The 16,835-nt window shown below is 38.8% G+C and overlaps 1 protein-coding gene across 1 annotated transcript; it reads right to left on the bottom strand.

Moving 5' to 3' along the window:
- Window positions 1-5,803: 5,803 nt before the first annotated feature.
- Window positions 5,804-16,835, bottom strand: LOC113108152 (CXXC-type zinc finger protein 4-like). Its single transcript, XM_026271005.1, has 3 exons — window positions 16,327-16,835; window positions 14,335-15,240; window positions 5,804-6,595 (listed from the first exon to the last, which is right to left on the bottom strand). The coding sequence occupies exons 2-3, from the start codon at window positions 15,139-15,141 to the stop codon at window positions 6,551-6,553; spliced, it is 852 nt and encodes a 283-aa protein (XP_026126790.1). The 5' UTR covers window positions 15,142-15,240; window positions 16,327-16,835; the 3' UTR covers window positions 5,804-6,550.

A 16,835-nucleotide genomic window follows, 5' to 3' on the forward strand; every position in this document is an offset into this window, starting at 1 on the left:
CTGACATGCATAGGTATTATAGGCATATGATATGAGCATAGTTTATATGCCTATATTTTAATTGAAAATGTGCCACAAAGTTACTATGTGAATTCAAATGGAATGATTTGACTCAATTAGACTATATGTATGGATCTGAAGGTGTCAGAAATGCATGAACCCCACAAGCTTTGATTTTCAACATAATACACAATGTCACAGATCACTGTTTTCCAGAGGAACCAAATTAGATCACTTGACCTCAAAACCAAATTCTTTCTTGAAATTGATTTTATCTCTAGTTAGGCTTGAAGATCTTCGGTCTGTCTGCGCTGTGATGACATTATCTTTCTCTGCTCATTAGATCTTGTGTTTCTGTGAGCTCTCGTGAAGCAGCACTCAACATCTGCTGAGAATTAGAGAGACTCAGACACAGCCCTTCTCTTAACCCTATAAAGATGACTGGATCATATTTGATATGCACATTTCCTCTATTTTGTAAGCACAGTCCAAACTTGGCTGTTCTGTGCTCTAAAGCTATTTTGAAAGAATCATCCTCCAGGTGGCGCTGTTGTGTTTCAATGTCACGCGAGGTTTCACACCATATTCATATCTTATGTCAGATTTCCTCATTCTGAACAACTTCTCCTCTACAACTGCTGCTGTCAATCAAACCTTTTGATTTGATGTAAAAAGCCTACTTTTTAAAACTTGTCTTAGACGGTTCGTCTGATTTCACCAAAACAATGTTTATAATGCACATATATAATGTATTTCTGTGATGCTCCGCTGTATTTTCAGCATCATTCCTCCAGTCTTCAGTGTCACATGATCTTCAGAAATCAGAATAATATACTGATACATAGCCACTGTCTGATATCATTTTCTCTGTGTCATTGTTGTGTGTGATGTCATCCGTCTGAGGCTGATCTGATTACAGGAGAAACAGCAGAATCTGTCTGGACTAATGTTTCAGTCCTTACAAATAACATTTCAGTTGGATCTCTTTAGGGTCTCGTGATTTCTAGTGTTACGTTTTGGATGTTTAAAAAGATCATTAACATGTTTGTTATATCATTTAAGAGATTGAAGACTTTTTCTGACCTTTAATTACATTATTTTTTATCTGCACACATGCTTCTTAATATATATGTTTCACAGTTCACACACAGAAAAAGGTATATGAAGATTGAAATAAAAAATAAATATATAATAAATACAAAACATGGCCAAAAAATACATTGACATACCTTAAAATATATTTCGAAACATTTAAACTAATAAATACTAAAATAAAAGAAATCCATGTGTGAACATATAACACGTTTACATTAAAATACTTTAATTTGTATGAATTGTACTTTTCAAGTCATGCAAATTTTTACAATATATCCACCTCATGAGATCAATGTTAACCGAACACTTTTCAATGTAAGATCAAATGATTACACAAAGTGCTGTATGGATGTAAAGAGACGTGTTAGGCTGTGCATTCATGCTTCCTATATGAAGTATTATGTTAAAGCGTCAGTTATTGTTTGCGTGAGTGTGTGTTTGTGTGTGTCTGTGTTTGTGGCACTGATTGTTGATTAGATGTAATCTCTTGACTTTATTGTTTGTTAAATTATTATTTTTTTGTTTATATGTAAATTCCTGTCCCAGTTACACTTAATACGACAGATTTTTAAGATTAAATAAACACTGTTTATATTTACAAGAAAATCACAACGACCAATACAATGTATTTTTCCAATACGTAATTAATATTGAATTTATTAAATCAAAGAATGTTTGTCTCATCTAATATTAAATTAGCAATGTTGGTACACAAATGTCTTTTTTTCCCCTTCCAAGTTTTCCATTAATTCCTCTCATCATACAGTGACTCATCTGATGTTCACAGTCGTGGTGTGAGTAATAAAGTATCGCTTTGCATATTCAGTTTCTTGCATCATATACAAATCACCGGAGCTTTTCTGTTGCTCACCTTCGATGACGAGGACAAATGAATGGAAACAAAGATGTTTTGCGTGCACACACACACACACGCACGCACGCACACACACACACACACACACACAGACACACACACGCACGCGCACACACACACAGGGGGCTGTCTGGTTAATCTCTATGCACTGTGTGACCTCCTCGCTGCTGAATATATGATTCCCGTGGGGCTCTCAGTGCTGCTTGGTGTCAGAAATCAATATGTATGAGGCGTGTAGATGGGAATTTCTAATAGATCTCCACAGCCCTGCGCTCCTCTTCAGTATCTGCTCGGACTATTAGTGCCGGCTCACTGGCAGACAAATAACCCAGATCATCTGTTAAGGTTCCGCTCTTAAGGTGGAACTGCTTTGCTGTGTTTATGCACACATGCACACAGTACATGTATTGCTTAGTACTTCAATGTTTAATTACACTGTAATAACAACACCTTAAAAAACACCTTTTTAATCTTTTATTTGTGAATTCGGCTGCTGCTTCTGAACAATGCAGCATAATAAATAAAAACAGCTGCATTAAGGATATATCGGCTCACGTACACGTAGAGCAGTCATTCATTAAAGTAAAACTAACTCTACATTAATAAATGCTCTAAAATTATTCTTCATTGTTAGTTCCTGATTCTAACTAATGCTAGCAACTGGCACTTTATTATAAATACATGCTTTCAGGGAAACGTATAGCTCAAAGAAAAACGCTCCTTATTACGACATTGTGGAGGGGATAGGATGAAGTCATCATGTTTGACGAACAGTTTTATGGGCTACGTCATATTTCTCCCGTTTTAATCTGCCAGACAGATTAATATCAGCATTGATCAGATTGGATGGAAATATTCTCACACATGCTCTCTCTTCTCCTCTAAATATTTCACAATTGTAACTGTTTTTAAAGTTTGCAAAGTTTAATCACTAGAGCATAGTTCTGCGTGTGTATGTGTGTGTGTGTGTGTGTGTGTGTGTGTGAGTGTGTGAGGAGATGAGGAGAGATTGTTTAGATTTTGCAATTCTTTTTTTCAAAACTGAACATTACGAGCAGCAAACAATGCACAGAAAGTGCTTAAAAAAGGACAGAAAGAAATGCAGAAAGAGAGAGAGAGAGAGAAAGAGAGAGAGAGAAGAATAACAACCCCCCCCACCCCCCCGAGACTGAGCACCTGTATCATTGTTATGCTTGTTGCCTAGTAACAGCATCCTTCACTGCCCACAGAAAGAGTCGAAGCCATGCATGAAGACAGGAACAAAGAATTTCCTATTTCATGGACATTTTTAAGTGTTGTGGACGTGACTATAGTGTCTGCATGCATTTCTTTTCTTTCTTTTTTTACTGTCTGTAATAAAAGTAATTTATATTAAATCCTAGTTTAAAAATATGTTTCTTTGAAATTTACATGTATTCAAACTGCAAAATCAGTTACACGATAAATTTACAAAATCTGTACTTTAGCAAAAATAAATAAAAACTCACCTAGTGTGTATGAATCGTATACTACTGCATATTCCTTCCTCCATTGCACTGGTTCTATGAGCGTGTGTTAAAAAGGTGAGCACATGAGAGCTGGGTCTCTCTCTTTCTTGCATTTACAGTACACTCTTCACTTTTGATACACACACACACACACACAGATATTCAAAGGCCCCAAGAACAATGCTAAAAAATGTCCTCAGTTTTGAATCGAACACTACAGTTCTGCCGTATTACGTTTGAACTGTTGACCTTTTTACCTTTTGATGATTTGAGTCATCCACGTATGAAGACAGGACAGCATCTTGTGTTCGCTCTAGTGCTTGTGCTGTCGTGCTGCATCAGAGCTCTGCTGATTACAAACACTTCCTCACTTTCATCAGGAAATGATTCTGACGCACACTCACACCCGCTCTCTCCACATCAATACGTGCGCTGCGGAAAAGATGGGAAATAAATAATAAAAAGGAGGGCATGCTCCAGCTTTACACTCTCATTCCCTCAACATCTTGGCTTTCCTTTCTCCTTTCCTTTCTGTAGGGTAAAGAGTGCATTATTGGAGGTTGTTTGGGTTGCTCTAATTGTAACAAACACTTTTAGGATGTCCCGCGCATTTTGAAGATTTTTAATATGATCAGCTACTGTGAAAAAAAATAAAAATCCATGAACAGTTGATTTTTACGACACGTTTCTGTATTCATTTCTTTATTCAGTGGAGGACTGTGTGTTTTCAGGGAACCTACTTGAAATCGAGGTGTGTGAACGGGTTCAAGAACAGAGGAGGACTAGAGCCCTCTCTGATGTGGTTTAATCTCAGCGTTCAACATCTTCTTGATGGCCCTTGTGATCACGAGCCGAGGGCTGTTCAAACACATCATCATTCCTGTACAACACAGTTTCCTGAGCAGCAGAGAAGCCTGCACAGACTCAGTAACAAGGGTTTTTCCCATTAGACACTCATAAAGACTTTCTCTTGGTCAGTCAAAGGAGTTCACCTCATGAGATAAAGCAAAATTTTATTTGAGCAGTTTTTGTGTGTGTGTGTGTGTGTGTGTGCAATCAGTTTACTTAACTTTGAGGCATAATCATAATTTGATAAATACAGGTTCTGCATCAAAATAAACAAAACTGCAGTTTCCAGCTAAAATTACTTCTAAAGAAAAAACGATTACTTTTATTACTTTTCTCACAAATTATGATTTCGGGGTAGATTCTTGATTTTTTTTTCTTTTTTCTTCATCATTCTTTACTAATACTATGACCTCAAAATGCATGCATGATTTTTTTTTTTTTACATTTGCATCAGATAATCAGCCCCATTCGTGTGACTTTTCTGATGGAGTAAACTTGCTCAGTAGCGCACCTGGTACAACATCCGTGAAACAAATCACGAGACAAGAGTTCAATGCTAAAATGCATGGTCATTTCAGCAAATGTATTTTTATCTTATTAGTCAACATACATAATGTAATAATTTTAAAATATTTTTTTTCCGCCATAATTATTCTAATGTGCCATTTTACAGAAATAAACTTTTACATAATGTTAAAATGGAAAAATATTGGTAATTCTGACCTCGCGCTCATAGTTTTGATTAGAATACATTACATTCGGTCGGATGGACACTGGATATTTCACTTTGAAACTGCTGCAAAACGCGTAATTTACATGAATTTTCGATTTTTTCTTTTCAGATTTGTATATACTGAGTTATTATACACTGTGTATTTCATTGGTAACAATGCAAAAATGGCTGGCAAAATTGCTAAATTCACAAGTAACCTGAATTTTGGATAAATAACAGGGTTGCAGTTTGCAATTGAATGTAATCAGAGAGAAGAAGCTGTCTAGTTTGGAGCTAGGTGTTAGTATTTATTTATAAATAATGTTATATTTCCCATCATTGTTTCCAAGGAGGAAAGAATCCCTGTTTCCTTTTCCTTCTTCAAAAATGAAATACCCAAACAGCGTCTCCCCATCAGCCTTCAGTAATCCATCCATCCCCCAAAACACACCCTTTCCACGCATTAACCAAGCGCATGGGATTCAGTCTCTCTTTAAAGCTTAACGCCGCTGGGAGACTCTCTCTTTCCATCTGACACTTCTGCATTCGAGGGGAAGATGGAACTGACAATGCTGTTTTTTCCCCCTGTATTTTCTTCACGCTTTTTTATCCCTTGTGATGGTTTGCATTACAATTTCACAGAGACAGGAAACTCATATGCCTGAATTAGGAAAAGAAACAGATGATAAATTCCTAGTTATGCCATTTAACTGTATAAGTGTGATTAGAAGTATCACCCGGTGTCTTTTTTTTTTCTTTTTTATTTTAACACGTAAAAGCATCACAACAACAATATACAAATTTGAGTTATCTTCAAAACAAAAACACATTTACACATGCAACATTACAGAAGGGTCAAGACAATGAGCAACTTATTAGGAAACTCATTTTGGAATGTTTAGTGAGAATTAAAAATGCTAAATCTTACGGTGATGTTCAGGAAACCTTTCCTTTGGGCAGCGTTTAAAACAGTTTCACCCAAACTAAATGGATTCCAATCAAACTTTGCGAGACTATCCGAACAAAAGTGCACAAGATAATGTTCCCCAGACTGCAGTATCCCACACCAAATCAACACAGACTCTGATTTACTGTGTGCAAATAAGAAACATCACCAAACCTCACGTGTCCTCCGAATTTGTGGGTTTAAGTGAAAAGAGGTATTCTTAGAATCATTCCATAGAAAGATTGGAATCTGACGGCAGAGAACAATTACTTTAATAATTATTGCTGCAGATCTAAACAATAGAGGTTTGTGATCGCACTGGTCATTAAACCACGTTATTTTCTGCCGTTTTTAATGATTGTCTACTCGGTTCTTTACAAGAATGGCTGCAACTTGCACAGCCGAGAAACTAAAACACACCGACAGACACTGAACGATGCTGCCAAGAGTACAATAATAATTACAGCAAATACAATTAGAAAGTCTGTTTTTGTCCCGCCGTCTCTCCTCCACAGTCTGGCTTTTTGGGTCCCTGCGAGATGTTTTTGTGCTCAGTCTGTGATATATGATGTCCTTGTTTCAGACTCCTAAAAGAACCATCGAAACGCTTCCCCGGTGTTTACTGCCGTTCTCTGGAGAAAACACAAAGACACAGGATTATTATCACAAAGAAGCAATCATTTCATTCGATCTGTAAAGGATACGCACACGGTCAGTGTTTATGTCATGCATTTCACACATTACTTATGTCCAGGAATTGTTTCCTTTTCAAGTGAATTCATTAATGTATGCATTTTTTTTTAAATGTAACCTCAAAGGACCACTTAGAAAATAAAGAGAAATAAGAATTATATGCAAAAATGCATGTGAAATCCTGAAGGGTGGATCTCGAGTGAATAAAAGCATGAATGACTGAATGTAAAGAACACAAAGAGACAGGTTTGCACAGACAGAATAAGTCTCTTCTCACATATATTCTGGTGTAACTGCCAACCGCTGAAAACTAATACAAGTGTCCAGATCTTTCCAGAAGTGGAAAACAGCCCTTTTCCTTTGAATGAGAAGAAAATACTAAATACGTTGTGGCTTAGAGAGAGAAAGTCTCTAAATCCATACATCACTGACATGGATCAGTCTGGAGACAGTAATGACCCTGATGTGTGAGGCTGGCATCTCTGGCTTTTGTTAAGTCTCACACCATCGATCCGGTCGAGTGCTGCTCAAATTCACTTCCATCCGTCTGTCCTCGCCTCAAAGAGAGCTCAATTAGCAGCGCTCTCTCCGTCAGAACCACTCCATCACATCACAACACAATCAGAGGATGCTAGATGCTGTCGCAAATGCTCAGTACACACAGTACATAATAAAAGCCTGTGTTCCATGCTTAGCCTTTTCAATACACGTTTCAATTCAGTTTTGTGGACATTCACTTGTCAGATGTCTATATTTCAACACTGGATTTAGAAACAATGATATATTATCAGTTTAAAGACACGTTTTCTCCACATTGCATCAACTGCTGATGAACAAATCTTTATTTACCCCAGTTTGGGAAACCTTGATGTAATGATTAATGCACTTTCAATTTGTATTTTATATTGATATGGCACATTAAAATCAGTGCACCCCCCCCCCCAGCCAGTGCCTTCAGATAATCAGCATGGATGCATTGATGTGACTGAGATGAAGAATACAGTCTTGTGTCCCGCTCACAAAGGAAGCACGTCAAAGCCAGAATCAGGCAAGATGAATGAGAGAGGATTCTGGATGCGGCACGCTCTCTCTCTCTCACACACACACACACACACACACACACGCCTGCTCCCCCACCCCCAGCAGATAAACCTCTCAACACCATGAGGATGATGATGATGGCAGATGCTGTCAGCGAGGATGAGATGAAGAGCCAAACACATCCGCTGAAGGACGCCAAGCAACGCTTCACCCAAAAAATGAAAATCATCATTTACTCACCCTCATTTTGTTTCATACCTGTGGCATATCTGAACACAAAAGAAGATTTTTTTCTGAAATGTCTCAGTTTTGTTTTATATATGTGACCCTGGAGCACAAAAACAAGTCACAATGGTCCATTTCTTTTTAAAATTGTGATGTATGCATCATCTGAAGCTGAATAAATCATCTCTCCATTGATGTGTGGTTTGTTCGGAGGACAATATTTGTCTGAGATACAACTATTATAAATCTGGAATCTGAGGGAGCAAAAACATCTAAATATTGAGAAAATCATCTTTAAAGTTGTTCAAATGAAGATCTTAGCAATGCATATTACTTATCAAAAATGAAGTTTTTATATATTTACAGTAGGAAATTTACTAAATCTAGTCATGGAACATGATCTTTACTTAATATCCTAATGATTTTTGGCATAAAATATATATATATTTTTTAAATACAATGTATTTTTGGCTATTGTTTCAAATACACCTCAGAGACTCAAGACTCCAGGGTCACATATGGATAAATAATATCTTCTTTCAAAAGATGGTTTAATGAGCGCGAGTAAAAACTTACATTACATGGCCATTTTATATAGTGAACTGGCACTATTACACACACACTGGGATTTTTTTAGAAAGAAGAATGTAAAAGAAAATAATAATAAGGAAGAATCTAAAAATTATGAGCCGATCACTGCCATTGTGTGAATAATATGTAATAATGTAACACATAAAAAAGTAACAGTAATCTGAATATGATCATGATTGACATTGTTCAGATCACATGCATCAGTTTCTACCCAGCATGCAATATGTAGAAATATGTGGAGAAGTCCTGCTAGAAAGTTTTCTGATAAAAGAGGAGGGTAAAGTTTAGGAAACAGAAGCTGAGAGAGAGAGAGAGAGAGACCCGGGTCTCTTCAGCAGATGAAGACGGTGTGCTGATGTGCTCATTATACACTGCCCTGACAGAGACATTATTTATTAACGTATGGACTGGGAACCAGGCCACCATTCATGACTGCAATCCTCTGGAGGCAATTCTGACAGGTTCTTTCAGAAATAAATAAATAATCCTTCCTTCACGGCTTACGCTCCCAACACAAGAACAGCTCGTCTCAAATCCTCAGACTGCTTCTGAACCTGTGACATATTGTGTTCACTGCTCGACCTAAAGACACAAGAACCGCCACAGACCTTCACACCATCTCACAACTCAAATTAAACCATGCATAATAAATCTTCATTTAATTTCAGGAAATCTGTGCACATCTCGTTTGCAATCATGGTGTGTGCAGTATGACCAAATGATTTTTTATTATAAAATTATACAGTCAGTTGGTGCCACAGACAGCAGGATAAAAAACTATGGGAAATGCAAAAATGTTGATTTGTTGGTGCACATGTGAATTAGCTAATCATATCTAATATGATAGCTGATCATATCCTATATTAAAATAAACACTAAAATAAAATAAAACATATACTCCTCTCATGATCAGCGGGACACCTGTGGAGAGGGTGAGCAGCTTCAAGTACCTTGGTGTAAACATCTCGGAGGACCTGACTACTCACATTCAAACACAGGTTAATAAAGCCAGGCAAAGACTGTACCATCCGCGACAGCTGAGGAAATTCAGGGTCTCACCAGCAATCCTGAAAACTTTCTATTCAGGGGCCATAGAAAGTGTATTGACTCAGTGTATCTCAGTGTGGTATGGGAACAGCTCCAGTCAAGACTGCAAAGCCCTGCAGAGAGTTGTGCGTTTAGCTGAGTGCATTTCTTTTTTTTGCATTTTTGAGTGCACATCTCCAGATCTGTTCTCCCTCTCTTCAGGACATCTACCTCAAACGCTGCAGAAGTAGAGCTGCTAAAATCATCAAGGACTCCATCCACCCCAGTAACCATCTCTTCACTTTGCTGCCATCTGGTAAGTGCTTCCGTAGCCTCTTAACATATTCATGTCTCCACTCATTCAATTATTAGTAAGAGATTCATCATTCACTACCTCACATTGACATACTGACAGTATCAACCTGTTTGCACATTTCATAGCTATATTTATGTATATTTTCATCTGTGTTGTTTTCTTTCTCAGACCTGACTCACATTTCACTGCTGGTTATATATGATCTATATATAACTGTGTATGTGACGAATAAAAAATCTTGAATCTCTTGATCTTGAATTGTTCTTGTTTTTATGGTGAAACAGAATTATCAGTTTCTTCGTGCCCTTTATACAGCATGTATAACATGTGACCCATTACTGTAAACCAGGGACAACAATCACTTTCTAATATAGATCATGGCTTATGTATGCACAGTGTTCAACATCTTTAAAAGACATCAGAATCCACGCTCAAACTATCTGAATAACCTGGAGCAGTACTGTATACCTAAAACAAGCTCAAGAAACGATAGGAAAGATAAGACGTCTCTGCTCGACTAATCCAGTCTGAGAGAGAGAGAGAGAGAGAGAGAGAGTAATCCTCCAGGGTCTTGCATTAGCGCGCTAAATTAAAGGCGGTATTAGATTAAATTGGCTCTCCGATTTCAGGGGTGTAAGTAAAATTCTAATTTGCATTTTCCACTGCTGCTGAAGATATAATTAGTTCAGGGTGATTCCCAGGTGCACAACACTGACAGCAACATCCAGCTGCTTACTGGGAGTTTATCATTTGTGAGCAGCTAAAGGTGCAATCAGCTGGGTCTATATACATGTGTGTGTGTGTGTGTGTGTGTGTGTGTGTGTGTGTGTTTGTGCTCTTGTTTTTGTGTCATATCAGGACACAACTCTGTATAATGACATGGGTATGACACAGGTATTACAAGGAGAGGGTGACTTATGAGGACATAACCCATGTCCCCATTTTTCAAAACACTTATAAATCATACAGAATGAGTTTTTTTGAGAAAGTAAAAATGCACAAAGTTTCCTGTGAGGGTTAGGGTTAGGTGTAGGGTTGGTGAAGGGACATAGAATATACAGTTTCTACTGAATAAAAACCATTACACCTATGGGATGAACACACTTTACACAGAAACAAATCACTCTACATTTCCTCACATTCTAAGAAGAGCAACAACAAGAGGTAACACTTTAGTTTAGAGAACGATAACTAGTTGTTTATTATCATGCCTATTACTAGCATATTGGCTGTTTATTAATTCTTATAAAGCACATATTAATGCTTCATTCTTCATGAGGACATTTTAGATCTCTTAATCCGACCTCATACTGAAAATTAATAACTACTTTACTATTAACAAGCAGTAATTAGGAGTTTATTGAGGCTAAAGTCAGAGTTAACAGTCAATAATAAGAATTGAACCATAAAAATAAAGTGTGGCCCAAAATTCTTCAGAAATCATTCTATTATGTTGATTTGGTGTACAAGTAAATTGTCTTTAATTATTATAGATTTTTTTAAACAGCATTTTCATGAATAGTTATTTTACTGTATTGTTTTTACTATCACTTCAAGAATAAATGTTATGCATTTTTGAAAATATATATATATATATATATATATAAAAAAATATATATATATATATATATATATATATATATATATATATTAGGGGTGTAACGGTTCACAAAATTCACGGTTCGGTTCGATACGATACACTGATGTCACGGTTCGGTTCGGTTCGGTTCGGTACGTTTTAGATACAGCAAAATGTAAAAACATCTCAACTTTTCAGAATGCCGCAAGCGCACCGCGGGTCATGTGACAAGAACTAACCAATCAGCTTCATCCTTTCCCGTAACAAGGTTGAGAGCTCAGCCAAGATGAAGGATCAGCTGATCATAGTTGTATATGGATTGCAATTTTGAAATAAATTTAGTAGCAGAGCTACTGCAAGCGATTTTTAGAGCTGCAAATCCATTTATCCTTCGCTGAAATGTCCGCGTCTCATGGAGAGAGCACGTCATTGTTGCTTAGCAAAGACAGACGCCTCATGAGCGCTTCTGCCCGAGAGCTTTGGAAAGGAGGAGAAAGACGCGCTTAGCGTTTTCCACGCGTTTTTAGGCACGATATGTGAACGGCCCCTAAGGCGCTCGCTCACTCAGCACGCGCTGAAGGCTCGTTGCAAAATGTCGAATGCCTTTAACAGACCAGAAATATAAGATCCTAAAACAACCAACAGGTCTGGTGTTTGGGTTGGATTCCCTGTAAGCTATAGTGTCTAAATGCTGCAGGGATAGTTTGCTGCGTGCATGTTTCTCCTTTTTTTCGTCTTTTCCCAGATAGTACTGACGCATATATCCCAGATATTCCCGCTGGTGTTTTTTTTTATTTTTTTTTTTTATTCCCGCTGGTGTACCCTGTCATGTTGCAGATGCGACATACCGTTGTTTTTTTATCCACCACTCTCTTGCCATCACCATTATAGCTTAAAGGGAATCCAAAGTGCACCCAAACACCAGACCTGTTGGTTATTGGAGGATCTTCTCATTTCTAGTCTGTTAAACGCATTGGCTATTTTGCAACGAGCCTTCAGCGTGTACTGAGTGAGCGAGCGCCTGCTGAGTAGCCTAACATAAACATATAAGATGGTGTTTTTTTCTTCTTCGGGAGTGTCAGGGGCGTTGCCTGTTACGTTGTTTGGGTTATTGGGCTACCTTGTTGAACGCATATCATTATATTTCTCTCTCTCTCTTTTTTTTTTTTTTCAAATATAATTAATTACTCCAACGAACCGTTCGGTATACATAATGCGTACCGCGTACCGAACCGAAAGCGTCGTACCGAACGGTTCAATACGAATACGCGTATCGTTACACCCCTAATATATATATATATATATATATATATATATATATATATATATATATGGGTTATATCAGTATAACCCATTGATTATTTTTTTTATCACTTTATCAAGACCAAATGAAGCATGCTCATTAAAACTTCCAGCAATGGAGATAGTGCTCCAAGATTCAAAACTGCATTCTACAGAACAGAACTGATGCCAAAACGACCATTTACTGAAAAGAAAAGAACAAAGTTCCAAAGTGCCATAATGTCCTAATATCATATGAATACACTAGGGGAGGTCTGTTACATCTGTTCCATTAGTGGCACCAAATGGAATAAATAAATAAAGATTTCAAACAGGTTTCCCTCGTCTGCCATTGGTCACCCAAACTGATGGGATTATGAAAGGCTCTGGGCTTCCTGGAAGCACCACAGAGGACACACTGTTTATGCTTTCATAAGAAACCAACCTATAGAGCTTACATATAGCTTACAGACTGTTCATGCATATAAATCACATCAACAACAAACACAGTTTGTGATTAGCAACTTGGCCCAAACATTCATGTTGAAGTAATGCAAAGTATGTAGAACTTTATCCTAGCTGCTACATCTCCAGACACAGACTCACTTAACCCCAACCTGTGTGTGACTCAAGAAACCAGCAGTAAAACATATTTAAACAGAGTTTGATGAATTTCCGTGCACTCAGTTAGCAGCTGGAGAATTACTTCAGGAAGAAATATGCTTTAGGCTCAGTTTACAACCAATGCTTCTCAAACGTATCTCCTGTAAGAACTGTTTGTGAAGGGAAGTGCACTGCATGCTGATGATCAGACTTACACTATAAGTCAATGTCCTTTTTAGAGGAGTAGACAGTGATTCTGCATTAGGACACTACGAAAGCCTTTCTTTGTGTAATTTGTGAGATTTGTGCACTGCTTACCCTTGTATTTTGCACTGTCCACATCACATCGCCCATGACAGATGTTCACCCGGTGTAAACAGAGCCGTAGCTAGCTTTTATTTGTCCACTTTCAATCAAGCATACACACCAAAAATTTGTATTTTTAAAAGGCTATGTTTTATAGACAAATTATTTGGACCAAAATCACCTTGAAAGGTTTCTTTGATAGATTCAGCTATATATATATATATATATATATATATTGTTTTCAGGGTTTAAGGATAGGCCTATCATTAGGATGAGATTCCAGGATTTCCGCATCCCAAGCGCGAAGGAAGAACGGCGGCAGGAATGTTACTATGGCTCTCGTTGCGGGGGAGATCGACTAGCCTCGTCAGGAGACAGATTCTATTATTGGTTAAAATGACCAAGTGCAGAGAAGGATGGCTCTCTGCTGATAACCGTTTCCCAGCTCTGCTTGGAGCGGAGCCAAGCCCTGGTTGTTGGGATGTGTTCCAGCCCCAGCCTGACTGGCAGCAATTAAGCGTGTCTGAGCCAAGCTCAGCTTGCTCTCCGCACAAACACCCCTAATTACTGCCCATTAGGCTAGGCAGGGAGGCAGATTTGAGAGGCGGGGGGGTGTTCAGGCATTGAAGCTATTTTCAAGGGCTTAGAAACGTGACTAGAAGGAAAGGTTAATGCTTCTGAGTGCACGGAGAGAGAACATGGTGTCTCACCTCTAGCAATGAGCCAGGCTTCTTTTTGAGCTCCTCGCACTTCCGAAACTTGCAGATCTGGTGACCCGTCTTACGGTTCCGACAACTGCTGCACACTCCACAGTTGATCAGCCTCCTGCAGGGCGTGCAGACCCCACACCTTTTCCTTTTCTTTTTCGCCGGGTTCCCGCTGGATGCGGAGGAATTATTCTGTGGGCAGTCTGCCAGATTGGTAATCTGAAACGCACTGTCTGTAACGGCTGCAGGGGAGTGAAGGGCTGTCATGACGATGACCCCGGGGGGCAATGAGATGCCCCCTAACGTCGGAATAGCGGAAAAAGTTCCAACACGTTCCTGGAGATTCATTATCTCTGCTTCGGCAGCACCGCATTTCAGCTTGTTCATGCATTCTCCTGCTAAAGGTCTGCAGTGTTCGGGGGATAAGCTGGAGAGGAAATTATTATTTGCCATTTGCAGCGTCTCCAGTGGCACGCCAGGTTTCCCCGGCCTCTGGGACTCATTTCTATGCATGCCGGTTCTATTAGGGTTTAATTTCCTTCCCCAGAGCATGCCGTTATCACAGTTCCAAGGGGACACGCCGATTCTGGCGCTGGGGAAAATCGGTGTCGTTATGCGGGCGATCTTAGCAGTCTGTGGAAATGCCCCATTGCATTTGTAAAAGTTTGCAAGCGACCTGTACCTTTCCATTTCCGCATTGTAATCCAACAGCTGGCTTAATCCACCGTCCTGAAGAGTATCCTTGTGCAAGAGCGACAAGTCTGTGCTCTGGCCGCTTTCGATGCAGAGTGCATTGTTAAGATTAGACATGACTGCTAGTGCTCACGAGGAATATTCAGGAGGGGTTGCTTTTCGTCAAGGTGAAGCTCGTTAGACTCCAGACGTAACCATCACGGTTTATCCTCTCCGCTAAAACAAGAGAACAATAATTATGCATACAAGTGACAAATATTTCCCATGCATCATCTAAAGTGAAAGCTTTGTACTTCACAAGTTGAAATGGTCAATGCATTACTTTCTCCCTGTAGCTTTAATGCTGCAATAACAATAGGAAGCAGACATAAACATACCTGAAAGTCATATGATTGCATCGCCAAGAATGAAAGAAAATAAAAATTAAAGTATTTACTATATTGATTACAGTACAGGACCAAAGCTTACAAAAATAAAGCAGCATCAAATCAGAAGCAAACACATTTGACACAGAACAGATTTTTCTATGAGAGCTATCTTAGCCTCAGACTTGAGAAGTCATGCATCAAGCACAAAGCTCTTATAAAGAATATGTTGAAAAAGAAACCAGAATTGATACAAAGAAACTCCGTGAGGCTCGCTCCAGCCGCAGTGTGTGGGGATCCATTTCCCATCTCCCCGTCTGGATGGGTTTTGTTGCCACAGATAAAAGCCTATTAGACACATCTTCCTCTACTTGCATTACCTTTCACTAGACTCTCTCGCTGACTGAATGTGGTACATTACAAGAGCACGCTCGGTGAACGTCTGGTTCTGAATTAAACACTGCATCTATCATCCATCTGAGAGACAATACTGGATGAGCATTCATAACCGAGACCCTGCCATTTATCTGACATGAAGTTTGTTAAAGAGGCTCATGCTGCTTTATAACTTCCTAGTTAAAGGCTAGCAGAACAAAACTATTAAAAAATCACACTTAGAAGCATGAGAAGGTTTCAGTTCTGAGAAACAACGTGGAAATGCATTGGCGAAGAAAATGACTAATGATTTATTATTATCATCCCAGTTCTGCTAACAATGTGCTTTAAACAAAGTTCAGAGAATACTAAATCTCCTATAGTCAGAGGAGACAGAAAGAGGTTGAGTGCAGTGCATATCAAATTGCATAATGAGATTTAATGACTCCAGCGCCTTCAAAACCTCCCGAAATAAATAATAAAACACCGGACATTCAGAAAGCATGCGCCAACATCGCTAAGCGAGAGAAGAAGAAAAAAACGAAAGAGCACCATCACCTACCAGACAATCCAGACACCAGAGCATCACATTACTGCGATGAGCACACAGTAAACACACGACTAAACACGAGACGCCATTCTTCAGGCGAGGAGCAGCAGGAGGAAAGCTCTGTGAGAGTCTCCCGTCGCTGTGTGTGGCTGATTGGTGCTGAGGTGAGGAGGATGGGGATGCGGACACACACTGATCATTGGCTGGAACTGCTCTAGAAACACCAGGAGCTCTGGGGAGGGGATCTGTTCGGGAACTCTGAACATCACAGGTAACGTGCACGAGACTTTCACTACCTGCAATACTGCGTGCATTCAAAGTCTTTTCATATTAGCTTTGTCTCAAAACCTAGACACCTCGAGAGCACTTTCAGGAAGCTTGAACACACAGGGAAAACTAAATGTGTGTCGTGTTGCAAAAAGGAAAAGTAGCAAATTAACTAACGCTTTATTTTAAGGACCACTTCTAGTTGCTCATTATCATGCATATTAATGTCTGTTTATTACCAGTTATGATATTTT

The sequence above is a fragment of the Carassius auratus genome, chromosome 1 (assembly GCF_003368295.1).
Source record: "Carassius auratus strain Wakin chromosome 1, ASM336829v1, whole genome shotgun sequence".
In the NCBI taxonomy this organism is placed as follows: Eukaryota; Metazoa; Chordata; class Actinopteri; order Cypriniformes; family Cyprinidae; genus Carassius; species Carassius auratus.